Source organism: Drosophila innubila, chromosome X (assembly GCF_004354385.1).
Source record: "Drosophila innubila isolate TH190305 chromosome X, UK_Dinn_1.0, whole genome shotgun sequence".
NCBI classification, from domain to species: domain Eukaryota; kingdom Metazoa; phylum Arthropoda; class Insecta; order Diptera; family Drosophilidae; genus Drosophila; species Drosophila innubila.
Window position 1 is genome coordinate 12,720,204 of NC_047626.1, and position 24,890 is coordinate 12,745,093.

Sequence of the window (24,890 nt, forward strand, 5' to 3'; positions counted from 1 at the left end):
TTTTGCAAAAGAAAATATTTATATTTAAATTTAAATTTGGTCAAAAGACAATCTTGACTGGCTGTGTTTCTACTGCAGTTACAATTGAGAATTGAGCCTATCCTGTTTTGTGTTGCATTCGTATGTTTTTACTTATCTAGTGTAATTCTGGTATTTGACCAAGAATACATTTACACACACACACACACACGCACACACACAAACACATCAAAATCGTTTTTGCAGCGTTGCCGTCGAGAGCGCGCCCAAAAATGCAATTGAGAAAAAACCCACGCAATATCTATGTATAAACCCAAAATAGAAGACAACTATAAAACTGATGAAAACAACAACGAAACGGCATGCCAATGCCAAACACACACACACAAATACAAACTTGAAGAAACGCATACCAATTGCTGTGCTGTGTGTTGTTGTTTACCTGCGCCGAGTGGCAGCGACGTCAACAGCGCAGCCGCAGCCGCAGCATCTCTTGCTGAACACAGCTGCAACGCCACTACATTATTTGGCAGTATACTGAAAGAAATGTGGGCAACTTACTTAACTCTGGTCTGCTAAAAAAAACTAATATATAAATTCAACACCAATCACATACAAACATATGTATGCTTCAAATGTACAAATTAAATTAAATTAAATAACTTTGGACTCCTTGGTTCTTACAACTTCTTGCAGTGTATTTCTTAGTTTACCCTGCTCCTGTTCCTGCCTTCGTCTTTTATATGACAAAGCAGCAAAACAAGAAAAATATCAACAGGCTTTTACAATAAAAGCAACAACAGCAAGAGCATATACATACACACACAAGACCAAAAACATCGTCGTCGTCGGCGACAGCAACAAAAACAGCAACGATATGGTGTACATTGTTTTTGTGATTTTCTTCTTGTTTGTCTCAGTCGTCTTTGCTATTGTTGTTGTTTAGTGGTCTTATCCAGCAGGTAGAAGAGCTGGGTCGGTTGCATTTCGCTGCCGCTGTCGCAGCCGACGTTAAAGTCAACGTCGTCGTCGACGTCGCCGTCGCCGTCGCGAACGTTTCGTTTGAGCTAAGCTGTTGAAACTTGGCTCAGAGATTTTTCGTTTAGTCCGCTGGCGAACGTTGTCTTGAGCGCAGTTTGTCGGTGTCGTTTGTCGCATTAGCAACGTCTTAACGTGTGTGCGTGTGTGTCTGATACCTGTTACTCTCTGTCTGCGTCTGCGTCTGTGTGTGTGTGTGTGTAGTGTGTCTGCGTGTGAGCTGTTGTCGGTTACTGTGCCTGGCTCATTCCCGTTTGTCGCTGTCGCTGCCGCTGCTAAATTATTATACACTTATTTTTTTCGTGTTTTTTTTTTCTGTGTCGTCGCCGCAGCAGCAGCTAACTGGTTGCTGGAATAAAAAGAAGCAGCAGAAGCTAGCTGTGAACAGAAGAGTAACAATAATAATAACAAAAAAAAAGAAGCAATTACAACTACAACCACAACTGAAGAACTGTATTTTTTCGTTGTTAATTTTACTCGTTCGGAAAATCTTCGAAGTCACAACAACAGCAACAACAACAATAAGCGTTTAACGGCAGAATACAGTAGAAGGAGGCAATACCAACTACAGTAACAGCTACAGCCGTAGCAGTAACAGAAGTAGTTACAGAAGAAGTTACAGTGCAAAAGGAGCAGCTAAAAAAAATCAACATCTTCCGATCAACTTATCAAAATGCCCTGCTCAGCCGTCACGCTATCGATAGCGACAATCTGTGCTATTATCGCCACAGCGCTGCTCGCGATCGCCTTCTCCACAGACAATTGGTTGCATTATGATGTCAGACGCAATCAGATACAGGTTAGTGTAAAGCGTCAACAAAATGATAGCAAACGCATCGTTTATATCTATGTACATAATATCTTGAATATCGCATCTCCCGTCTCGTTATGCATACTACAAATACATACGTATGTGCACATGTGTGTGTGTGTATCTCACACCCCCGCCAAAGACAAAAAAAAAAAAAAAAAAAAAACAATGGGTTCAAATCGAATCAAGGCCTCTCAGCTTCATAGAAGTGCACAGGCAGAAGAGGCAAAGACAAAGATGATGTCGAAGCAGAAGCCGAAACTATGATACAATGGGCAGACACTTTTAAAACATATGTAAAAAGCCAGAATTTAAAAAAATTAAATATTAAAAATAGAATAAAACACAATAGTGTGAAGTTAAAACAATTTAATAAATTTGGGATTCTTAAAGTTTTTGTTTCTGACTTACTTTAAGACTTCTTTATTTCCTAATTTGTTAATCAATAAACGAAAAAGTAGGAAATATGTGAATTCTTATTTTATTAAAACATTTTTTTGACTAAATGTATGTCCATATCATGATGAAATCATCATGGTCCATATGTACTGTATGTTCCTGGAAATATTCATAATATGGTCTTACAGAAATCTATCAATTCTATACACTTGTATTGCGTTCTTGTGGTTTTTTAGAGTTCGCACTTTGCTGTAAATCTTTGTTTATGCAAATTTCTAAATTTTAGAATTGAATTTAGTTTATAAAACCAGATCAAATATCCAATTATTTTGATCTAAGCGCAATCGATACCGAACTTGTCCAAACACGTTGCAATAAGTTGTACAATTAACCGAGTTGGTAAAAAAAAATTACACGAGTTTGGCGGGCATTGAAGCATTTCAAAGTTGCCTAGACTACGTCTGAAGTGTCCCACTGTGCCTTGCAAAGCTGTTCGCTGCAACGATCTACGTCGGCGTCAGCGTTGGCGTTGGCGTCCGCAGCAGCAGCAGCAGAAACAGCAGCAGTAACAGTAACAGACGCGCGTGTTGTTGTGTTGTTGCTTAGCGAACGAAGAAATAAGGGCATAGCGCAGTGTGTGAGGCATATGAAAAGAAGAAAGGTCGAAAGCAAACAGCAACAATAACAACAACAACAATAGTCTCAGGCAAGCGCAGCGCACGATCAAAGGGGCGGACAGGCGGTTAGGTGGTTGGGCGGTTGGTTGGCCGTTAACGCTAAAACTTTCTACGCGAGCGCTTAGCCAAGCCAAGCGACGCGACTGCGCGGCAGGTGGGAGGCGAGCAAAAGAAGAAGACGCTGTGGGAGAAGAAGAAGCAGCAGCGGCAATTTCTCATTTTGCATGTAATACAAATAAAAACAGCTACAAAAAACAACGGCCTGTAGGTGCAACAATGCGGTGAGGAAGTAGTACTCGCTTAGAGCATTAGACGTCAAGGAAAAGAGAGAGCTTTAAGCAAAACCAGAGAGGAAAAGAGTAAGAGCGTCAAAATCAACTATGCATGTATGTATGTACATATGTATGTGTATACAGTGTACAATGTACATACCTCGCATACCAAAACAAGTTAACAACAGCGTGTGCTGAAAATATTTGCACGTTTTTGACTTTGGCGTTTGACGTTTGGGTTACTTGGGCTTAACTTAAAGGTTAATCCTATCATCAGCCGTCGGGGCTGCCAACTCGCTTTTCAACTGAAGGCAAAAGCTAATTAAATATGTTAGAGTGAGATAGAGTTGTTCATCGTAGTTCAATTGAAGGATTTTGTTAAGTTTTTTATGAACGAACTAATCTTTCAAATAGTTCGTTCGTTCACTGAATAGATCCCATATAGTAAGTTCAGTGTATAGATCCCATATTGTTCGTTCAGTGAATGGATCTCAATCCAAATATTGTTCGTTCGTTGGACTAGGCCACAACTGAGTTGGTTTGAGGCACGCTATGGACCATGGTTTTGATATGTGTTTTAAGGAATTTTCTATTTGTTTATAACAAATTACTATATGAAATAGTTTTTGATTGAGGCTTTAATTTTTATATCTGTTATCAAACATTTAACTGATTTTTGATGAAATTATGAAATTCATATTTATTAAATAAAAGCCATTAATTGATTATTATTTAGTCCTAATTTTAATATATAATTTTAATATATATTATCAACAGTGTGTCTCTAGTGAAATAAAATGGGATTTGAATCAACCAACGAAATGTATTGGGATCTATTCACTGAACGATTTGTTTTGGGATCTCTTCACTGAATGAACTATCTTGAGATTCTAGTCACTGAACCAAATGACCTATAATCAGGGATTTATTTCGTTCGTTCACTTTAGGGATTAGTTTAATAGATCGTAGTCCGAACGATTCGATACAACTCTAGTGTGAGATCTGGGGACAAAGAGATGGCGCTGTGATAACCCAAATGTGCCCTCTCTCTCTTTGCAGGCACACAGCTGTGCTTTTTGACCTTTTTTCGGATATATTTCTTCTTTTTTAATTTACTCTTTTCGAAAAAATATTTATCATGCCCTAACCGGAAATCTTAAGTGTTCTATAACACAAATTTATTAAAAATCAACATTTAATCAAAATTATTTGTTTCATTATCTTTTTTTCTGGTTCTTTTACATCTCTGGTCGGTTTGTTCCTTTACTGTGGCTGGTAGTTAACAACTCTGGTACATACTGCACTTATAAACTCAGCATGTAGAACAGAGTGTATAATTAAGATTTGCTACGTTAGCAATCCATTTGTAACACTGCACTGATTTTGACCAACATACCCATGTCAAATCAATTGTTTCGCTACGAATTGTTGTTGATTTGGTTAATGGTAAATGAGTTTAAAAGTAAGCATAGTTCTTGGATCTTAAAAATACCTAAGAAATCCACAAGAGGTTTTTATCTTTGATGAAAAAAGATTGTGTGGAATTGAGATGCAATACCCAGAGATAAAACCCGTACTAAAGTTTGAATAAGTATTTGCAATTCCTAAAATCCATATTTAATATACATCAGTACGAATTACAAAAAATATCATAATAATTCCTAAACAAAATGTACAAATAATTTTCAGAAAAGAACAAAAAAACTTTGAATGACATAAGTAAAAAAAAAAAAAAAAAAAAAAAAACTTTCAATGACGCATAATAAATTAATATTGTATAAAAATATCTCATGCTCATATCCTAAAGAATTACAATTTTTCTTTTCTTTACAAGGCTGTACTGATTTGAAAACTAAAAAAAAAAATGAGTTTCAGTACAAAATAACCAAAGTTTCCGGATTTCGATTTGTTCTATGTTTCTTTTAATGCGTTTGTCTCATTTGTTTGCTTTTTTAGAATTTCATCTTAGTGGATTACTGTTATCAGCAATACAAACGTACAAGTCTCTGTTTCTTTATCTAAATATATCTCTATCTCTTTTCTTTCAATTCATTTTTGTGCGTTCAAACAAAGTTCAAGCGCTTCCATAGAAAACAAGAACTTCAACATCAATGGCAACAACTTCTTTCTTAGTGTTTCTTTCTGCTTCTTCCACTTCTTTCTTCATTTGCTTCTTCTTCTTCTGTAGATTCTTTCTGGTTTTCAGTACCTGTCAGCGTGCCAAAGCAAAAATTGTTTTTTTTTTGTTGTCGTTGTTGTTTGTTTCGTATTTCGTATTTATTTCGCTGCCTTAGCCAAAGCCAAAGCTATTTGGCTGATGGGAGGATGGACGTAGGGGTTACTAAAGACCGACAGAGAGAGCGCGAGCCAGAGAGAGAGAGAGAGAGGGGGAGTCAGGGGGGGGGTTTGCTTAAACACGCCTATATATGTATGAACGTACAAACACATATATCTGGCAAACAGGTTTTGAGTTTTCACTCGTTTCACGTTTTCAAGTTGCTTAAAATTTGTATGCGATACCCGTTGCGTCGCCGACTTCTACCGATCTACGGATCGATCGCCTGCCCGCCGGCAGCCCTAAGTTGTTGTTGTTGTTGTTGTTGTTGTTGTTGTTGTTGTTGTTTGTCAAAGCCAAGTCGTAGTTGTTGAATCCACGATCCAATCCACGATCCGATCCAAAACGGACGACAATCCGATTGATGAAACTGCGCTTTTGGCCAGCGTTTTTTTTTTGCTTGGCTCGTTCGCTCGTTCGGTTGTTGGCTCGTTAAAAGAGAAAACCCTTCTATCCATTGCACTTATTGCCTTGTTTTCTTCTTCTTGTCTTTATATCTCGTTTTCTGTTTTCTTTTCTCTCATTTCATTTCGTTTCGTCTTGCTGCATTTCATTTGGCGAGGATGGGGACGGGGACGGGGACGGGTGCGGGAACTGGCTCGTTTTGGAGCTGCCTGGCGTTGTTTTACGGGCAATGCAACGAGCGTCAACTTTTGTTGTTGCCTTGGGGAGAAAAACCCAAAAGAAATTAAATGAAATGAACAGAAATGAAAAGCTGCTGTTATACTTACTCACTTGTTGTTTTTACCTTATTCCACATGAGTTTTTTTTAATTTTTTTTTTTATTTATTTAGTTTTGGGATTGGCGCAATGTTTTTTCTCTCCTCTTTCTTTTGATTTTCAATGAATGAATTTCGTGTCGTATTTTTACGCTTAGTAAGCGCTTTGATTTGTCAAGATGATAGATGAAACACATGTTAATTTGAGACTCTGGAAATTAATTAAGCTTTTGCCAAATTGCTCATACGCCATGTGTGACCAGCACAAACACCAGCAACAGCGACGACACAACGACCGCATTCAAGCAAAGATTTCATTTATGTTTCTCTTTTTCTGTGTACCCTTTGCCCATACGTACGTAAATATCATTAATATCTTGCATATTTTTGTACATGGTGAAATTGTTATTTTATACCCTGGTCGAGCAAAGTATTTAACAGTCAGAGCCCATAAGGTATAAATATTTTTAATCAGCATCAACAGCCGGGACGATATAACTTATTTACAATATTGGATGCCACTCCCACAAATAATATATACATATGTATATTGAGTGAAAATTTCAGCCTCCTCAGTCTTATGGTTTGGTCTGTGCTATGATCAGTCAGTGAGTGAGTAAGTCAGGACAAGTTTTTACAATAGTAACTTATAAGATGATTTCTTAAGAAACAGTTTTAAAAATTGGACACTTAAATATATTTTGTATCGGTTCAATATGTTTCATAATGATAATGATCTGGCTTATTTAACAAAGAACAGGGTATCTTGTAGGGAGCTGACTTCCAACCAATTAGTTACTAATTAACCGTGTATTTATTATTGAAGCGTCAGCAGACTTTAAGCCAGAGACTGTCTCCGGTGAGCATCATTAACTGGTTAGATTGTATTTTATTTGCTGACATCATGTGAAATTCCAAAATGATATATCACCTCTCTATAAGTAATATTAGTCTCAGCGACGTTATGAAAGCCAAGCGAGAACCAAAACACATTTGCATAAAGTGAATTGCATTTGGCGTTGGGTTTCAACAACTGACAACTGGCTTAATCAGCACTTGGTGGTGGTTGGTTGGGTGATTGCTTCTTGGTTAAGTCCCTGGGCGTGGTTCCAAGACTCAGGGGCAGACGAAATATGTAAAGAATGTTGGTAATTCCTATTGCTGTATTGCTTTTCAATAAGGTTACGTTACAGTTAGGTAAACTTTTTTTTTTAGCTTAACTCTTGATTATTATTTTCTCTTTAAATCATATTTCGGTACAAAAAAAAAAACAAAAAAAACATTTAATACATGCTAAAAAGAATTGTGGTATTAGTCTATTTTGCACGTTCTAAAAGCAATCAGAGCTTTCGCTACGGTCATTATCATAAACATGCGATGTTCTCAAGATTCCGCAGATTCCAATCTTTCTCACACATATTTTGAACTCACTTCAATCGTAATTATTTCGAGTGTGTGATTTCAAACGCTTTCGCTTCCTACAAAAAAAAAATTTTATAAAAAAAAAACAGACTTTTTTGGGTTGAACAAACAAGTAATTGAAATTGAATCATTTTGGACTTAAATTTAATGAGATTTTTTTTTATTTATCTGTTTGACTTGTTTCAAATTTGAGCAAAATTTCGGGGCGACTTCCGTATCGGGCTCTTAACTGGTCACAGTTATAGGTGATATTACTTCGATTTCGGTGTGGAATTTGGACATTGTACTTCAGTACGCAGAGACTGAAACGATTGAGATATTGAAATGAAGATCTACTGTCAATGTCACGCTCCCACGATCTTTGCAACAAAATTAGAAACCCGATTGGCAAAGTTATAAAACAAAGTCAAATGAAGTCAAGAAAACAATAACATAAAAAAACAAGAAATACGAAATCCGAAATACAACCAAGCTAAAATATGTGCACCAAAAATAACTGCCATGCATTCCAATCCCAATAAATTATTCAGAGACGAAACCAACGACAATATTGGGAGTGTTGTTATTTTTTTTGTTGAGTTTTCTAATTTGCCGCACCCAAAAAATGTGTCGCCTGCATTTTTTTTCTTCTCTTCTCTTATGTTTTGGTTTTTGTAGTACGAGTATTTTTGAGCTGAGCTTTTTTTTCGCATTGTAATTGAAATTGTTGGTGTCATACCATGTCTTTTACCGGATCGTGGCCTTGGAGCACTACAACTTGAGTGTGGTTGGCATCCTGCACCACACGTAGAACTGATCCAGTTTACCACTTGGTCAGACTTGGCTTTTTTCGCCGCCTTGCACATGTTGTCGATTGGCTAATCACCAACATCCGCTCTCCGCTGTCTCTCCATCTCTCATAGTCTTTCTGCCTCTCTCAACAAAACTCGTTTGGCTGTGTCATAAAAATACTTGTGTCTTATTAATATCAGCCAGATCTGTAGTTATTCAGTTAAAGCTAAAGGCGCCATGTGTTGTCTATGATCTGGAAACTGGTAACTGTAGACCCTGTAGGTAGGGTTTAATCCATGGTATCAAACCGAAACCAATAAAGGTTACGAAACAACTATTTCGGTCAAAGGTTCTATTTAAGTTTTCTTCTTTCTGTTTCGGTATCAGTACCGGTACGTAACGGTACTCAAAATAAATTTTGAAACATTTTAAAATTATAAGGTTTTTGTCGTTTTGTAATAATTATGACATCGAAGTAAATATCTAGATCCAGAGGAATAAAATTTTTTTTATCAAATTTAATAAAATTTGAATGCAGAATAAATTTAGATGCCAAACCATGATCAAGATGACATTCCGCTTAAAAATCGGTAAAGTTTTGCCAAAGTTATGACAGTTCGAAGTTGGTCAAGCCTCTGACCAAGCAACTTTACAAGTCAAAATATTTCTTAATTTTGACAAGATTTTTTACAAGAAAATGAAAGCCATCAGAATCAAGTTTAAAGTGTAGTTTTATACTAATTTCGCTATAAGGAGTTGATTAAAAGTGAAAACTTGAGATTTAAAATTTTAATTTTTCAAAATTTCAAAGGGGGGACCCTATGGTATTAAAATCTAAATCCATATTTAGAGGGAATTTTTTTTTTTACGAAATTAATTAACTTTAAATGCAGAATGAATTAAGAGGCCAAACAATGATCAAAATGACATGCCGCTTCAAAATCGGTTTAGTTTTTACAAAGTTATGAAAGTTTAAAGTTAGTCAAATTTTTGACCTAGGAACTTTACAAGTCAAAATTTTTGTCCGACTTACGCCAGTTTCCTCTGAATAGATATCGAAACCTCGAAAGCTTAAGTTTCAGCTCGAGTGATCGCAAAAATCAAACAGCTTACTTTAAGATTTCTTCAATCAGGTGGTGCGATCTGTTAGTTCTAATTGTGATAACGCTTTGAGTAATTTAAGATCGCTCAGCAGACAGATTATGAGATATTATTATACATGCTAATCTTGAGCTGTCGATATAAAAACACGTATTTGTATTAGCCCGCATGAGAGATTTGTAACTGAGTCACAGAAACCAACAATTTGAATTGGAATCACGTTTCACACGTTTGCCACATGAAATTCTACATTTTGTGTGTGTGTGTGTGTGTGGTTTGGAAAAATGTTAATCAGCTACTCTAGTGGCAACTTTCGGCTACTCACCTGTCCCCCGTCCCCGCTGTCTCTCTATGGCACTCTCGCTCTAAAGAAATGAGAAAATAGTTTTGTCTGCCACCAAAAACGCGAAACGTGTTTTACTTAATGTCCGGTACTTAAATAACTATGAGACACGGAAAACAATAACAACGACAGACAACGCCAAAGAAAAGTTAACATGTTTTTATCGACAGTGGGTATGAGAAGGCCCGGACAGAACAGGGCGGGGGGATGAGGGTAAGTCGAGGGGGTCTCATATTGAAAACTTGCATCGGAACTGGAGAACTGGACTTATGTAAATTGGGTGCTTGTGAAAACTGTTTTTCGCTTACGCAACACAACATAATGACTGCATAGGGCTGTTACCAAAAAAAAAAAAAAAAAATTGAAATGGAAATGAAATGAAAAGCAAAGCAAGGAAAAGAAGAGAAAAGACAACATACGCGAACTGGGAACTGGAAGGTGTTGCCCGCCCAGATCTCTTATGAAATGTTTGACTCGCTTCGCTTGGTTTGGTTATGGCCCCTCGGACCTGTATTTGGTTAACATTGGGTTACTGGTCTGGTCTGGTCTTTTATTAGCGCATTGCCTTCCCACTCTCCACAACGGATTAATTTTGTAACTTTCTTATGAAAGTCTTGTCAATTAAGGGCTTCGACTGCCTCCTCCTCCCTTGCCATAGCTTTTTGAATCGTTGAATTTATAGTATACTTGGTCGGTTGCAGTTGCAACTAATTGTTGGGGTATTAGAAAACCATTCAGCTATAGAGTGCCTCGAAAATCTGAAAATCAGTCGTGTGTACCAGGCCGCAGAGCGCTTAGCTCCTGGAAAACGAGAGCATCAATTGGCCATAGCCATATACTTAGCTGGTCAGCTAATTGTGGAGTTACGCACAAGTGGGCAAGTCGAATAGACCGAGGAAAGCTCGAAGGTCGATCAAAGTATTACAGGTTATTATATCTCTCTTTTCTTTGGTCTCAAACCATATTTTTGTTTTTGGGAAGATCATTCTTTAAGATTTGGAATAGGACTAAAAAGTTTTTAGAATTTCATTATGGCGATCATTCCTTTGTATGAGGTCATTCTAAAAAAGTTCGCAGATTTGTATTGCTAAGATAATTTGTTAGTATATAGATGGGAAGATCATTCTTAAAGATTTGGAATAGGACTAAAAAAGTTCCTTAGGAAAGGATTTAAACCTTTGAACTTCATATGCGCTAGAAAGGACATTCTTTAAGATTTTGAGTTTTACAATGTTGAGATCATAAGCTGTGAATAAATCTTTGGCAGATTCAAAGTGTGTTTAATTACGAGTAGTTTTCAGATTTCAAACTAATCTCAACTTCTGAATAGAGCATCAGTTGTGATCAACCATGAAGGTTTGCCGCATTGAGTGGGAAAATATATCTATATAACTGAGACAAAAATATTAAAGTGATCTCCTATCGTTATCTAAAAATGTACATATGGATAAATCAAAGATGATCTAAAATTATGGAATGGTCTAATATGAACATAGATTAATACTTGAGATTGATAATGACACATTAAAAGTTAAGGAATACTAGATGAACCATTTTGACCTCCAAAATGATTAACTGAGTTTCCAACTTGGTTACTTCACAATGGAGAACCTTCAATTGTAAGACTTGAAATTGCTCAACTCGCAATGAATTTTGCATGTAATGACGTATGAGAACGACGAAACGTGTTTATTAGCCACATGATCTGATAAATACATATGTACATACAAATAAACGGAGAGACAAACATATACATATATAGATTGTACACCTACGATAAATATGAGACCCATTGTCAGATCTATACTGAGGTACATCCGTGTATCATTAAGACGAAAGATGACCGGATGATGATCGACAGTCAACAACAACAATAATAACAACAACTACGCATATAGATATATTGTGTATTGCATAGTTGAAATCATAAGCTAAATCTTTTGTTAAGACGCCCACCTAAGGAACTGGTTCTCTTGGGATCTGTAAGGTTGTGAGTTACCCGCTGTTCGATAATAAATAAAGCAGGTGGCAATGATACGCATTTTTATTACTCTTCACTCTTCACTCCTCAGAGAGGAACTCTTTTCATGGATATAATATTTAGTCTTTGGAATATTTAAACTCGACATATAAACAAGTCATGTTTTGTTTTCTTATTTTCTTTTAGGCCTTTGCCGCCAAACACTCGGATGCAGATTCTCTTCTGCAAAATTTGAATAATAAATACTATTATTATACGAGAACCCGTGGACTGTTCCGGATATGTTATCCCAAGGAGCGTCCGCCGGCATCATCAGGTAAGCTAACGAGTATTAATCAGAGGTCGCAAGTAATATCGGCTCGGTTTTTCACTTTTCCGAACACTCTGTTCTAAAATTTGTGTTGGGCAAAAAAATATAAAAAAAAGAATAACACTTTTGTATAAACTCATTACGTAAAAAGTGTTTTCTGTTACTTTTTTTATGTCTCCGACAATGAATTTGAATTGACCGACAAGACAACATTATAGAGTTGAGGGATATTTGCGACTTCTGGTAATAATGAATTGTTTAGTTTTTAACTAATAAATCCTTCATTTGAAATAGTTCCCACGTATTTGTCGCCGATTGAGACGCACTGCTCGAACATTGACTATTTTCCACAAGTGGAGGATGATAAGATTTCCAATGAAGATGCAACATCGAGATTACATTTGGCACGATCCTGCATTGCGCTGTTCATCATTAGTTTTGTGACCATCTTTTGTGCATTCTGGACGGGACTCTCCGGCTGCTGGAAGCGTTCATCTGGCGCGATAACAGCCACATCGATACTTCTTCTGGTCACTTGTCTTCTGGCCGCTGGCGCCATGGGACTCTGGCATACGGTCGAGTTCTTTGAGAAGGAGAAAGTCGTTGGCGAGGACTACTTCCAGCAGTGGAATACGGTTCGTTGGCAGCTAGACATTCTATAATCTAATAATCTCCTGACACGTTGCATTTACAGGTGCTGCGTGATAACACAAAGATCGTCTATGATTGGTCATACATTGTGGCCTGGACAGGCATTGGCACCTGTCTTCTGGCTGCCATTTTGTTGTCCGGCGCTGCTGTCTGTCTGCGTAACGAGCGCGAAAAGGAGGAGCAACTGAATCTGCAGTATTTGATGCCCGGTAAGTTCCTGCAACTGATAGCAGCTGCAATTCCAGTTCGAAACTTTACTAACTGCATTACTTTTTTTTTTTTTTTTGCAGTGTATTCGCAAAAGCAGCCCCCGTATCCACCCTACGCCAACTATGCACAACCGCAAATCTATCCGGGTCCCTACTATCATGGCTCTCAATATGGACCGTATAATTATTAGAGAGTCAGTAGAGCGACAACGAAATAATCAAAGAAAGCAGATTGGACAAACCTTTGAAAGCAAAATCGTTTAGAAATCACAAAAACAAATATACATAAAAAAAAAAACAAAAATAAAAAATGACAAAAGCTATTGACATATCGGGTTAGGTCGAATTTCGAATGTCTTCCAGTTTCAACTATATTGTCAACCTTAACAGTTAATGGCAAAGAATTAGCAAACATGAAACGGGAAAAATATATATGTATTTGTTGCTAAACACACACATACATACATACATACCCATACAACAATTAAATATAACATCTATATATATATATATATATATATATATATATAATTTTTTTTTTACTTTACAAAAATGTTTAGTTGATAGTCTATATAGCGCTATATACATCTTACATATGCTTATATATATACATCTGCATGTATGTATGTATATTTGTATAGCAATCGTGGGTCTTGAGTCAAAATGCGTCAAAGTATTTGGTGCGCCAATTTCAAATGCAGAATGTACTTGCACACAGCATAAGTAGCTGGCGAATATATAAGAGAGAACAATAAAGATTTAATTTATTGTAGCATGTAACGTACATGTAGCTTAATTATATGTATGTAATAATAATAATGTATCTAAGCATAAATTTTTGTATATGTTTATGAATGTAATGAATATATAACTTTACAAATGCGCAGCAAGCGTCAGTTTGTCTTCCAAGTACATCAAGTGCGTGTGCATGTGTTAAGCTATAATTTAATAAATAAAAGTTTCTTACGTTATAAAAAAAATGCATTTGAATTTTACTCTTATCGATATAACGTGACGATGATTTGGTTGAGTTTGTGGTTTGTCATAGCGATAGTGCATTATATCGATGTGAGATGGTCAGCTATCATAATCGACTTATTTGCTTATATACTGTTATCGCTAAAATATACCAGAACATCTGGTAAATAAAAAAATACTGATATAATTAGAGCTGCAAAAATTTAAATTTAGGTTGATGCTAATTTTGAAATGCAAAAGATTTAAAATAAATTAATAATTTGATGAAAATCTAAGATCCGATATTAGATAAAATTAAAGAAAGCATTTTAATAAAGGTTTGAAGCTCGTTTGTCCAAGGGGAGAGAAGTAATGTAAAAAAATCGACAAAATTCTAACAAAAATTCTGTAAAAAGTTTAAAAATTCTCTCTTCAAAATTAAGAAAAATTCAAAATTAGGTGTATTATCTTAGGTTCAGCCAAATTTGCAACTTGATTAAAATAGTACAAGCTGCCAGATCGGGTAATTTTTGCAGGGTGGCAGTCTTTAAACCGGGTGGCAGCCTTCCACATCATTGCTGCCAAGTTTTTAGGGGAAACTATTGCTGTTTCTGTCTGGAAAGTATGTAAATTTGTTATTGTGGGCACTTTTGCACAGTGTTACCAAAAATGTTATTAGCAATAGTTAGCTGAATAAAAATTTAAAATAGCCAGATTTCCAGCTAATAGCTATTTTGAAATTATTCTAGCAAACGAACTCTGGAAATAGCCAGACTAGCTATAAAATAGCTAAGTTGGCAACAGTGCACATCAGTTTCCGAAAAATCGTCACTCAAAAGCAAAAGCAAAAAAAAAAGAAAGAAGTAAAAAGCAGCACCAGAGAATATTTAGGCGAAAAAGTGAAAAAAGTCGTGTGCGCTCAACTTGGCACAAATAACAAAAAGACGAGAAAATGTCAGGCAACGGTTTCGATGATCAACCATTTGGCGAGCCCAATCTGGATAATCCATTTGCGGTAAGCCTGACAACAAAAAATTCTGCTGATGAAAACCCGACACATATACACATGTACACACTCACATGCACGCACATATGTAAGCTTTTAGTTGCGCTTGTGTGTGTGTGATTGTAGGTGCAACGACGACACCACTTTATCTGTGTGTGCGTGTGTGTGTGTGTGTGTGCCGCCTACACTTTTCAAGCTTTATTTGTTAGCTTTATTAAATTTTTTTGGTTTGTGATTAGGATCCCGCCATACAGCAGGCGACCCGTATGTCCACCAATGTCTCCCTGGAGGACTACAATCCGTTTGAGGAGCAGGCAAAGCCGCAGCTCCAAATCAACTCAACCAATACAGCGGCCGTTGTGCAGCCGCTGTCACAGAACGTTCCGCCCCCACAGCCGAGCTCATTGGGCGCATCGGCGCCAAGCACCAGTATACAGATCACCTCGGAGGAGCTGCAGGTAAATCAATCATATGTAAAATTCAGATCAGACCAGACCAGACCAGCTTGGATTGGGGTTGGATTGGCTTCAGGTTCGGTTGGTGCTCCAGTTAACCGAACAACCGGCTGACTGAATCTGATGCGACTCGCATTACAAATATTTGTATGCGGTTTACTGCATTGCTGTGGCTGCTGCAGTTGCTGCAGTTGCCGCAGCTTGCAGTTGTTGTTGTAACAAAGGCGTGCTCTGTCAGCCGACTGTCTTTCACCCACATATGTGTGGGTGTATGTGTATGAGTGTCTATTGAATGACACCCACTCATATATACACAAGCTATGACAACAATGATTGAACTTTGAGATATGAATTATCATTTCATGGTTTCATCAATTCAATTTCATCATTTACAGCGTCGACAGGAGGAACTGGACCGCAAGGCTGCCGAACTGGATCGGCGTGAGCAACAGCTGCAGGGCGGCAATGTGCCACAGTTGAACAATTGGCCACCGTTGCCGGATAACTTCTGTTTGAAGCCGTGCTTCTATCAGGACTTTGAGGTCGAAATTCCGCCCGAGTTTCAAAAGCTGGTCAAGCATTTGTACTACATCTGGATGTGTAAGCATTTGGCAACAATTTGTTTTCGTTGTTGTTGTTTTTGTTATTCTTTTATTGGGATTCCAGACCTGATAAGACCACCAAGTCGCATTAGTCATAGCGGTCATTATCGTATAGCTTTTGTTCACTTAGACCCCTATGATAATAATTACAATTATAGTTTAAGCATCAATTGTACTTGTTAATAGTTAGTGGATTTATCAATGCCTTGCTCAATTATTTATGATTTTAAAGTTTTAACAAATGGTCTCTATCGTAAAGTGTACTAGAGTATTTATCTAAGCAAATAATATTACTAACAATTAGTATGTAGTTTTCGTAAATAGATTTGCTTGTACTCTAAGCATTTTATACAAGCAACTCATATAAATCTATTTAAATACAAAAAGTTTCCTATGTAGAAAAGGTGCTTAAATAGAAAAAATGAGTGTACATTGTAAGTTAAATACGTTTTGTGATTTAAAGATAAGTTGCTAATGCAGAGGTGGCTACAATAGAACTGTATATGGTTTAAAATTTTAACATTGATTTATTACCTGGAACTCTCGTCTTTTTACGACAGTTTACACTATGACGATGTGCGCCAATATCATTGGATGTCTCATTTTGCTTTTCCATGAGGGCAATGTTGCCAATCTGTTTCTGGCCATCTTCTACACTGTGCTCTTCACGCCCGCGTCATACGTATGCTGGTAAGTTCATCTCTCTCTATCTCTCTTTCCATCTGGTTGCTAATCTCACAAATGTCTATCTCTTTCTTGTTGATGTGCACAGGTTTCGGCCAGCTTATAAGGCATTCCGCAACGATTCGAGCTTCAATTTTATGGTGTTCTTTTTCGTGTACTTCTTTCAAACGATCTACACGATCGTCCAGGCCATTGGCTTCAAGCAGCTTGGCTACTGTGGCTTCATCACGGCTATTGGAGAGTTCGAGGGCTCAGCTGCGGGCATTATTGTTGGGCTCTTGTTGCTGATCGTTGCGTTCTGTTTCGCCATCACCGCTGGCGCCAATGTGCTGATGATTATGAAGATCCATTCGATTTACCGTAGCACCGGTGCCAGCATGGATAAGGCTAAGGCTGAGTTTACCACAGAGTTTCTGCGCAATCAGCATGTCCAGGAAGCGGCCTCCTCTGCCGTCAGCTCGGCGGTTAATTCACAGTTCAACAATAGCAGATACTAAGCAGCGATCAGCAATAAACAATCAATCAAACAATTAATCAATTAATCAATCAACCAACTAACCAACCAACCAACCAATCAGACAACCAAACAAAAGCACAGAATGCACTTAAAAGTATCCGGGAATCCAACCAGACCAAGTTGAGCCAAGTCAATAACTCGTTGCATCAAATGTTTCTTTCAAACAATGATAATAATCTACACATTCACATAAACACCTACGCATACATATAAATAAATATAACATATATTTCTTTATATATAGGCTTAAAAGCGAACATTGAAGCATAACTAATAACTAATTGCTTTGTGCATAAATAATTCCTAAAATGCCGTCGTCCTTATTACAATTAGATACTGTAATAATATATGATATGAACATGCATATATATATATAAAGAATTCTAAAGCTAACAACTGATGAAATTAATGTGCAAGAGAAACAGATACTTTAACTGATACTTAAACTAAAATTGAAACTAGAATCTAAAAAACAGATCTTGAAAAAAAAACGGCGCACGTTGCCTTCGTAGACATTCTGGCCTAAAATTGCTAAAACGCAAATATGAAGCACTTAAACACAAGCAAAGTAAATAAACTATAAATTAATATAAATATATAATGAAATTAAGCTTACAGATTTTGTGTTTCGCAAGTGTCCTAAGAAATTACTTAGTTATGAATTTATAAAATGCTTTATTAACTTTATCAACCTGCAAATGTGCCAGGTTTAAGCTAAAGATCGGCGAAATCTGGAAAACTGGTCCCCACATCGATCCATGCTCGAGCGCAAAGTATAAAGTTTAATATAATTAAAGCTATTTGTATGTATAATAAACATAATGATGATTATGATGAAGATGATGCAGATAAGGATTATGATAAATGCTGCTGATAATGATGTTTTCTAGTTCTTTAAGTAAAAACGTTTATGATATGCATATACCATATACCACACACTATATACACATACATACAAACATACTTCTCTACATCTAAATGTATTTAAAGCATAAATTATAAAAACTTTTATCTTTATATAGCAAAAGATTGCGCATAGTCTCCATTTATGAGTTATTATTATCATTGCTGTTGTTCCCCTTTCCCTTTCCCTTCCCCGATCCCGTTTCTGGTCCCCTCCCAGTCCCAGTTCCAGCCCTCATGTAATGTCGTACCGTGTACTTTTTTCTAATTGTAATTGTTATACATACTTAAATACATGTATATGAATACAACATATACATACATACATAAATATTAATGAGTAAATTGTGTTTCATCTTATTGTTTGTTACATTGTTTATTTGCTTGCTTCTCAGAAGTTTCCATTATTTAAATCGAACGATCAATATTGTGTAGTTAAAAATCCATTATATTTAATGCAAATAAACATCAATATTTATAGACGTAACTTTATTCAAATTGTCCACTAGATTTCATATTTACTTTCAGGCTTAGTCCATAAGAACCGTTAACCGAAACTAACCGTTTCATGTTAAGTACAGGAGCTGAAACCGTAACCGAATGAAAAATCTCTGTCAAGAACCGAATACCGAAACGTTTGTACCGGTACGGTTGTGGTAAAGTTGCTAGGCCAAAGAGTTGTCCAACTTTCAACTGTCATAACTTGATCAAAACGAAATTGATTTTTAAACGGAATGTCATTTTGATCATAATTTGGCCTCTTTATTCATTCTGTATTCAATTTTTGATCATTTAGAAAATTTAATTATTTTCGACCAAGATTCGATTTCGATGCTAAGGGTCCCCCCTTTGATATTTTGAAAATTCAAAATTTTAAATCTCAAGTTTTCACTTTTAATCAACTCCTTATCTCGTAATTAGTATAAAACAACACTTAAAACTTGATTCTGAGACCTTTTATTTCTTTGTAAAAAATCATGCCAAATTGGATAAAAATTTTGACTTGTAAAGTGTTTAAGTCCGAGGTCGGACCAACTTCAAACTGTCATAACTTGATCAAAACTGAACCGATTTTTAAGCGGAATGTCATTTTAATCATTATTTGGCATTTAAATTCAATCTGTATTTAAATTTTATTAACTTCTTTAAAAAAATAATTTCCTTTAAATTCTACTAGATATCGATTTCGATGCTAAGGGTCCCCCCTTTGAAATTTCGAAAATTCAAAATTTTAAATCTCAAGTTTTCACTTTTAATCAACTCCTTATATCGTAATTAGTATAAAACAACACTTTAAACTTAATTCTGAGACCTATCATTTTTTTGTAAAAAATCATGTGAAATTGAACAAAAATTTGGACTTGTAAAGTGGCTAAAACCCACAGTCTGACCTACTTCAAACTGTCATAATATGGTCAAAACTGAACCGATTTTCAAGTGGAAAGTCATTTTGATCTAAATACATTCTGCATTAAAAAAAACTACGTGTCAAACAATTATACACATTGTAAACTGCATTGACATATTTATGAGTAAAATGTTCGTAATAAGCGTTTTAATCTAATTTCATATATTCCATATGAAATACAAATTCTCATTTGTGTGCGAGTGTGAAATTTGATCCACTCAAATGAATTTGCTACTTCTAGCTAATTATATAATCTTCCCCTAAATTTCTTACACTTCTGTGCATAGCTCGATGCGGGCTTTCAAACTATTTTTGAAAATATGGTACGTATAAGAACGTGATATAAAATGCTTTGCACATCTGTTAGGTGTGAATATGTGTGTGTTCTAGGTGTGTAGATTGTATGTGTAGTACACACACACCTACACGAGTATGTGAAGCTCTTTTGAGTAAGCACAAGAGATTCGAAATCTCTAAATTCTGGCACTTGTGATGACTGCAGGTATGACAGGTTGTTTGCTAGTTTCCAGGGGCAGTGGGAAGTGTTGGTTGCCTTGGCAAAAATTGCGCATACGCCACGTTGTTGGATTGTTTGCCGCAGTCGCAGGAGCAGAGCATCTATGAATAGAATGCTCGAATGGTTGCATATGAACGCATGGATAAATGGATGAATGGATGGATGGATGGATGGATGCGGCATATGTAATTGTTGAGCAAATATGCTCAAGTGCTGGTCGTTGTTAGCGGTAAATCCTTTTAGCCCCTCCACAATTGGGGCGTTTGATCACGTGTTGCAGCTGGGTCAATCAGGCGGCAGGTGATAGATGATAGTTGATAGGTGGCATGTGGCAGGTGGATGTTAACTTGCGGCACTAATTGCTGCTGACGATTTGCTATTGATTGCATTTTCACGCTGCGTGCGAAGGACATGGCATGGACAGAAAGCAGGACCTTTAAGGCAAAGCCAAAACGAACATCGAATCCCCACATATCGATTTAATGTCCAACTCAACTCAAGCCGCTTGCCAAGAATAACTGCCACAGTCATAGCCATAGCAATAGCAATAGTTGCAGCTGTAGTGGAGCCTTCTCTTGCCCTGCCAGGAAGTTGCTATTACGTTGGGCCGGACATCCTTTTAGGCTCACATTAATTGCCATCTAAAACAGTTGCAGTTGCAGTTGCAATTAAGCATGACGACAAATCTTATGCGGTTGCACCTTTCCACAGTAAATACACGTTTACTTACTAAAACGAATACATAGTTGAAGCAAACCGCAAATATACGTGTATTTTATATGCGTAACTGTCTGCTTGTTCCAACAACATAAAAACTACTGCATGCTTTTAGGCGCTTGTATTTCTTTAATTCTATTAATATTGTGTGTGTTCCAGAAGTCTCTAGAGATTTTGAAGAGAAATGTCTTTTAAAAAAACAATCGTTCGAAATGTTAATGTTCCTAAAATGTTAGAGATTTAATATTTTCAAACATATTTTCCATTTTTATTCAATTTAATAATATTTTCATTCAATTTAATAAATATTAAATTTTGTCAAATCTCTCAAGAATTTTGGAGACATTTGAAAGCAATTTCTTGTTTTCAGGAACACCAAAAATTGCTTTTGGGTTGCTTGGGTTAGAGGCTTGTAAAACACACCTGAATAAGATATTACTGCTGTTCTACTTGTCCGATCCAACTAAATCTTATCTCTAAATTCATTATACATCAGGCACTGGGGTTTTTATTTTTTATTTATTTTTTTTAACAGACAAGTACCAATATAAATAACACGTATTTATAACTTTTTATTAAATAGTTAAAGCTCTATATTGATTTTAGACCCATGGTTTATTGGGCAATTCTTCTTACAATTCATCGTAGATTGAGATTTTGATAGCCGCTTGGAGAGTTTTTATTACTCCATACAAATTGAGCCACTCTAGTAGTAAGACTTCTGTTGCTTTCACACTATCTGAATTCTTGTTACACACTATTTATTAACATTAATATGTTTTTGAAAGATAATTACATAGATTCCCCTGTTTTATTTTTGTAAAGTTTATTTACTACGCAGCAGAATAGTTTAGTTAATTCAAAACAATACAAATTTTATAATAATTCTTTAATTTCAAAGTTGATTTAAAATATGTATTATATTTGGTAGCGGATTCGGGCCAGAAATAAATTCTAATTCAAGAGCCAAAGCCGAGAAGTTTGATAAATTTTTGCAAAAACAATTTGGTTATCTAAAAAAATTACTTCAAATTTACGTAAGGTTTATTTCGATAAAGTACATATATTTACAAATCTGTTAATGTACATATGTTTTTAAAATTTTTTAATTTTAATAAATGTACCGGTTCATACTAGTACTGATACCGGAACCAAAATAGAAACTTTTAACGAAATAATTATTTTGAGACGTATCGGAACCAAAACCGGTAGCGATATTTATTGATTCCCTGATATCACATTTTTTTTTTTTAAGAATCACTTTAGAGACCAAGTAATGATCGGAATGATATTTAGTTTATTTTATTTTAATTTAATTTATTAAACTTTTGATTTCCTAGCGCTACAAGCTGATGCTTGTAAATTATGGCACTAGTCAATAACAATGATATAGAAATCATTTTATGATATAGTTAAAGTCAAGGCTTATCGTGTCAAGCAATTTTAATACCGGCTCCGGTGTTGTTCCCGGATTAGTTAGAGCATGAATGGAATTATTTTTCCGTGACTCTTATTCAATCGCATTCAATCGTTTCGAAGCTCTGAAATGGCACACTTGGAGCTAGTGCAACAGGTTGCACACAGCATTCGAGTGGGATAGGGATGGAAGTGGGAGTAAGTTGATGAATGGAATAAACTGTTAAGTTCAGTAATGACAGGTGCTCTAAAAGTTGGCAATGCATTCATTTATGTTCCGTTTACCACATGGTTAAAGTGAAATTCTATCTCATTTTCAGTTATTTCTATATTTCATAAATTCCTAACGCTACAGTATTGCTACTTTTGTCTGTCAGACGAGTTAATCAGACTGTTCGAGTCCAATTAAAACGTTTTTCTCACTTATGTGAATTGACCAACTGCGAATGCAACTTTCGGCTTAATTCTCCAGCTGCTGCTCCCGTTCCTGATCATCGCTTGCTGCGTGGCAAATTAGGCAGCAAATAAGCCAAATGTGTGACTTTGGTTGGGAGGTTAAGTTGGTGAAATTTTTCACACTATACGGAAGTATTATTTAGGTCACATTTCCTGCTGCTTTTAATTAAAATCTTCTACGGCCGTCGTCGCCGGGCGGAAGTACAAATTTCTAGCCGTTACAAAGCGCAGTAAAGTGCGCCCGACAGGCGGCTATAACCCCTCACCCTTCACCCTCCACCCACGACCCTCTTCAGTAGTCACCCCGACATCCAGCTCAGTATAAAACACTAAAGCATTAGCTTGAAGCGTTGCCGAGGCGCAGCCGATGTCACGACGAGCAGGCGACCCGAATACGAACCGAACACGACCGCACAACCTATTGCCCTTCATAATACCAAGGTAGCTCCTCAGTTGAATGCGGTGAGCTGGCTGGCAGCACTTCAACGCCTCTTCCTACTGTCCTCAGGATCGGGAGGGGTGCTGGGGGGAGGGTTGGGTGGTGGAGAACAAGAGAGGGGTTAAAAGGCGACCAGATGATTTTAACTGAGATTGAAGATAAAAACACATGCGCGCATCACGTTTGCCGTTTGTGGCGTTTCTGTTTCTGTTTCGGTTCTGTTTCTGTTTCAGTTTCAGTTTCGGTTCTGTTTCTGTTTGTGTTTGTGTTTGTCTTGTTCGTTCTGTTGCCGTTTGCTCTTCTTAACGCCGCACAGTGGTCGAATCGAATCAAATCGAATCGAATCTCTCAATGATTTTAATGAAATTCATTTGTTTTTCTTTCCATTAATATTCACACCAACATGATTCAATTCTAATGCCCAGGTATCGCTTATAAGAGTTAATTTAATTATTAAAATACATTTTTAAATTTTTTATTTTTAAAAAAAATTTAATTTATATTTAATTTTTGTTATAAAATTCAAAATAATAAAAGGTATCTTTCAATTTTTAAAATAAAAATAAATAATAATATTTATTTTTCAATGTTTTGGCTTAAAACCTTTTATATGTTACATCATATTTCCTTAAAAGACACATATAACTTTAGAAAAATAAAAGGGGAATATGTTTGAAAATGAAAATATTTAGCTAACATTCTATGTAGGTATATGTTGTATCCGTTAAAACTGAGAGTAATTATTCTATTAGGTTGGGGAAAAAGTAATCAATTATTTTTTTGTGTATCAGCTTTGGTATGCTCTAATTTGTGAACTATTGGTCACACTGATTTAAACTTGGGCTTTTTAGAAAGGTGTGCTTCCCCTTTCAAACGCAGTGTAGTAGTTTTTTGGTGGGTCGATTCTATTGTGAGAGAAATTTTGTTAAGCATGGAGATCAACAAAGAAAAAATTCGCTATATTTTGCAATTTCTTTTTGATAAATAATATTTGCAAATACTCATCGAAAAACATTTGAAATCAAAAAGCAGTATTACTTAAACATTGACAACAGAAAACTGAAACCGAATAGAGAATTACTTTTCGTTCTGTTTATTTTAAGTCTTTTGGATCAATTAAATCATTTTTGAGTACCTCCAAACTTAACTCAACATTAACTTATTTGATTTTAAGATCTAAATAACTGTATTAATTTAATTTAATTTAATTTTTAAATAAATATTAATTTAGCACATAACTTTAAAGTGCTTTTTCTGGTTATAACTCAAAAAATATGACAACTTGCGCAAAATTCAAAAACTGTTGTAAAATTTAGGGAAGTCAGAACAATATAGAGAGGAACAACTGTTATTTTCTAGTGAAGTACAGAAATTTTGAACATATCTATCTCAATTGTGCTTATACAGAAATATAATAAGTCGAAAAATAACAATTTGTTATTTGTTTTTTTTATTTGTTTAGTGAAACCTTTTACTTTTTAACAAATAATCAATTAATTTTAAATAACTCACAAAGTAGTAAATGCCATTAATTCACTATTAATATTTATAATGTTTGAATTATCCTTGCCAGTTTTTTTCCACTGTACGTCGCATTCGCAGCTTTCTAAAGCTCACAATCATACGCAAACACAGTGAGCAAAAAAGTGACAAAGAGAGAGAAACAAAGAGACAGAGAGAGAGAGAGAGAGAGCGAAACAGCATGGCCACAAGGCCGTGTGGTGCTCGGCATTGGATTGGATTGTACACACACACACACACACACACACACAAGTACACACAAATACACATACAT

General features: G+C 36.0%; 2 protein-coding genes across 3 annotated transcripts; both read left to right on the top strand.

The window, feature by feature from the left end:
• The first annotated feature begins 1,077 nt into the window (after positions 1–1,077).
• Positions 1,078–13,997, top strand: LOC117789073. 2 transcript variants are annotated; one of them, XM_034628109.1, is made up of 6 exons: positions 1,089–1,152; positions 1,353–1,816; positions 12,035–12,164; positions 12,453–12,793; positions 12,853–13,018; positions 13,100–13,997. In XM_034628109.1, exons 2-6 carry the CDS (start codon positions 1,691–1,693, stop codon positions 13,207–13,209), a joined length of 873 nt encoding a protein of 290 aa, XP_034484000.1. In that variant the 5' UTR covers positions 1,089–1,152; positions 1,353–1,690; the 3' UTR covers positions 13,210–13,997. The 2 variants fall into 2 exon arrangements, with proteins under 2 accessions (XP_034483992.1, XP_034484000.1); XM_034628101.1 differs by having other exon boundaries at positions 1,078–1,816.
• Positions 13,998–14,733: 736 nt separating this feature from the next.
• On the top strand, positions 14,734–18,629 carry LOC117791348 (secretory carrier-associated membrane protein 4). Its single transcript, XM_034631080.1, has 5 exons — positions 14,734–14,990; positions 15,221–15,439; positions 15,832–16,036; positions 16,599–16,728; positions 16,811–18,629. Exons 1-5 carry the CDS (start codon positions 14,928–14,930, stop codon positions 17,217–17,219), a joined length of 1,026 nt encoding a protein of 341 aa, XP_034486971.1. The 5' UTR covers positions 14,734–14,927; the 3' UTR covers positions 17,220–18,629.
• Positions 18,630–24,890: the final 6,261 nt, after the last annotated feature.

Bases quoted from the DNA above. Each gene is read 5' to 3' on its own strand.
- LOC117789073 (XM_034628101.1), top strand. From the start codon at position 1,691: ATGCCCTGCTCAGCCGTCACGCTATCGATAGCGACAATCTGTGCTATT. The intron at 12,794-12,852 runs GTTCGTTGGCAG...TTGCATTTACAG, and splicing joins ACTTCCAGCAGTGGAATACG to GTGCTGCGTGATAACACAAA. The intron at 13,019-13,099 runs GTAAGTTCCTGC...TTTTTTTTGCAG, and splicing joins TCTGCAGTATTTGATGCCCG to TGTATTCGCAAAAGCAGCCC.
- LOC117791348 (XM_034631080.1), top strand. From the start codon at position 14,928: ATGTCAGGCAACGGTTTCGATGATCAACCATTTGGCGAGCCCAATCTG. The intron at 15,440-15,831 runs GTAAATCAATCA...CATCATTTACAG, and splicing joins TCACCTCGGAGGAGCTGCAG to CGTCGACAGGAGGAACTGGA. The intron at 16,729-16,810 runs GTAAGTTCATCT...TGATGTGCACAG, and splicing joins CCCGCGTCATACGTATGCTG to GTTTCGGCCAGCTTATAAGG.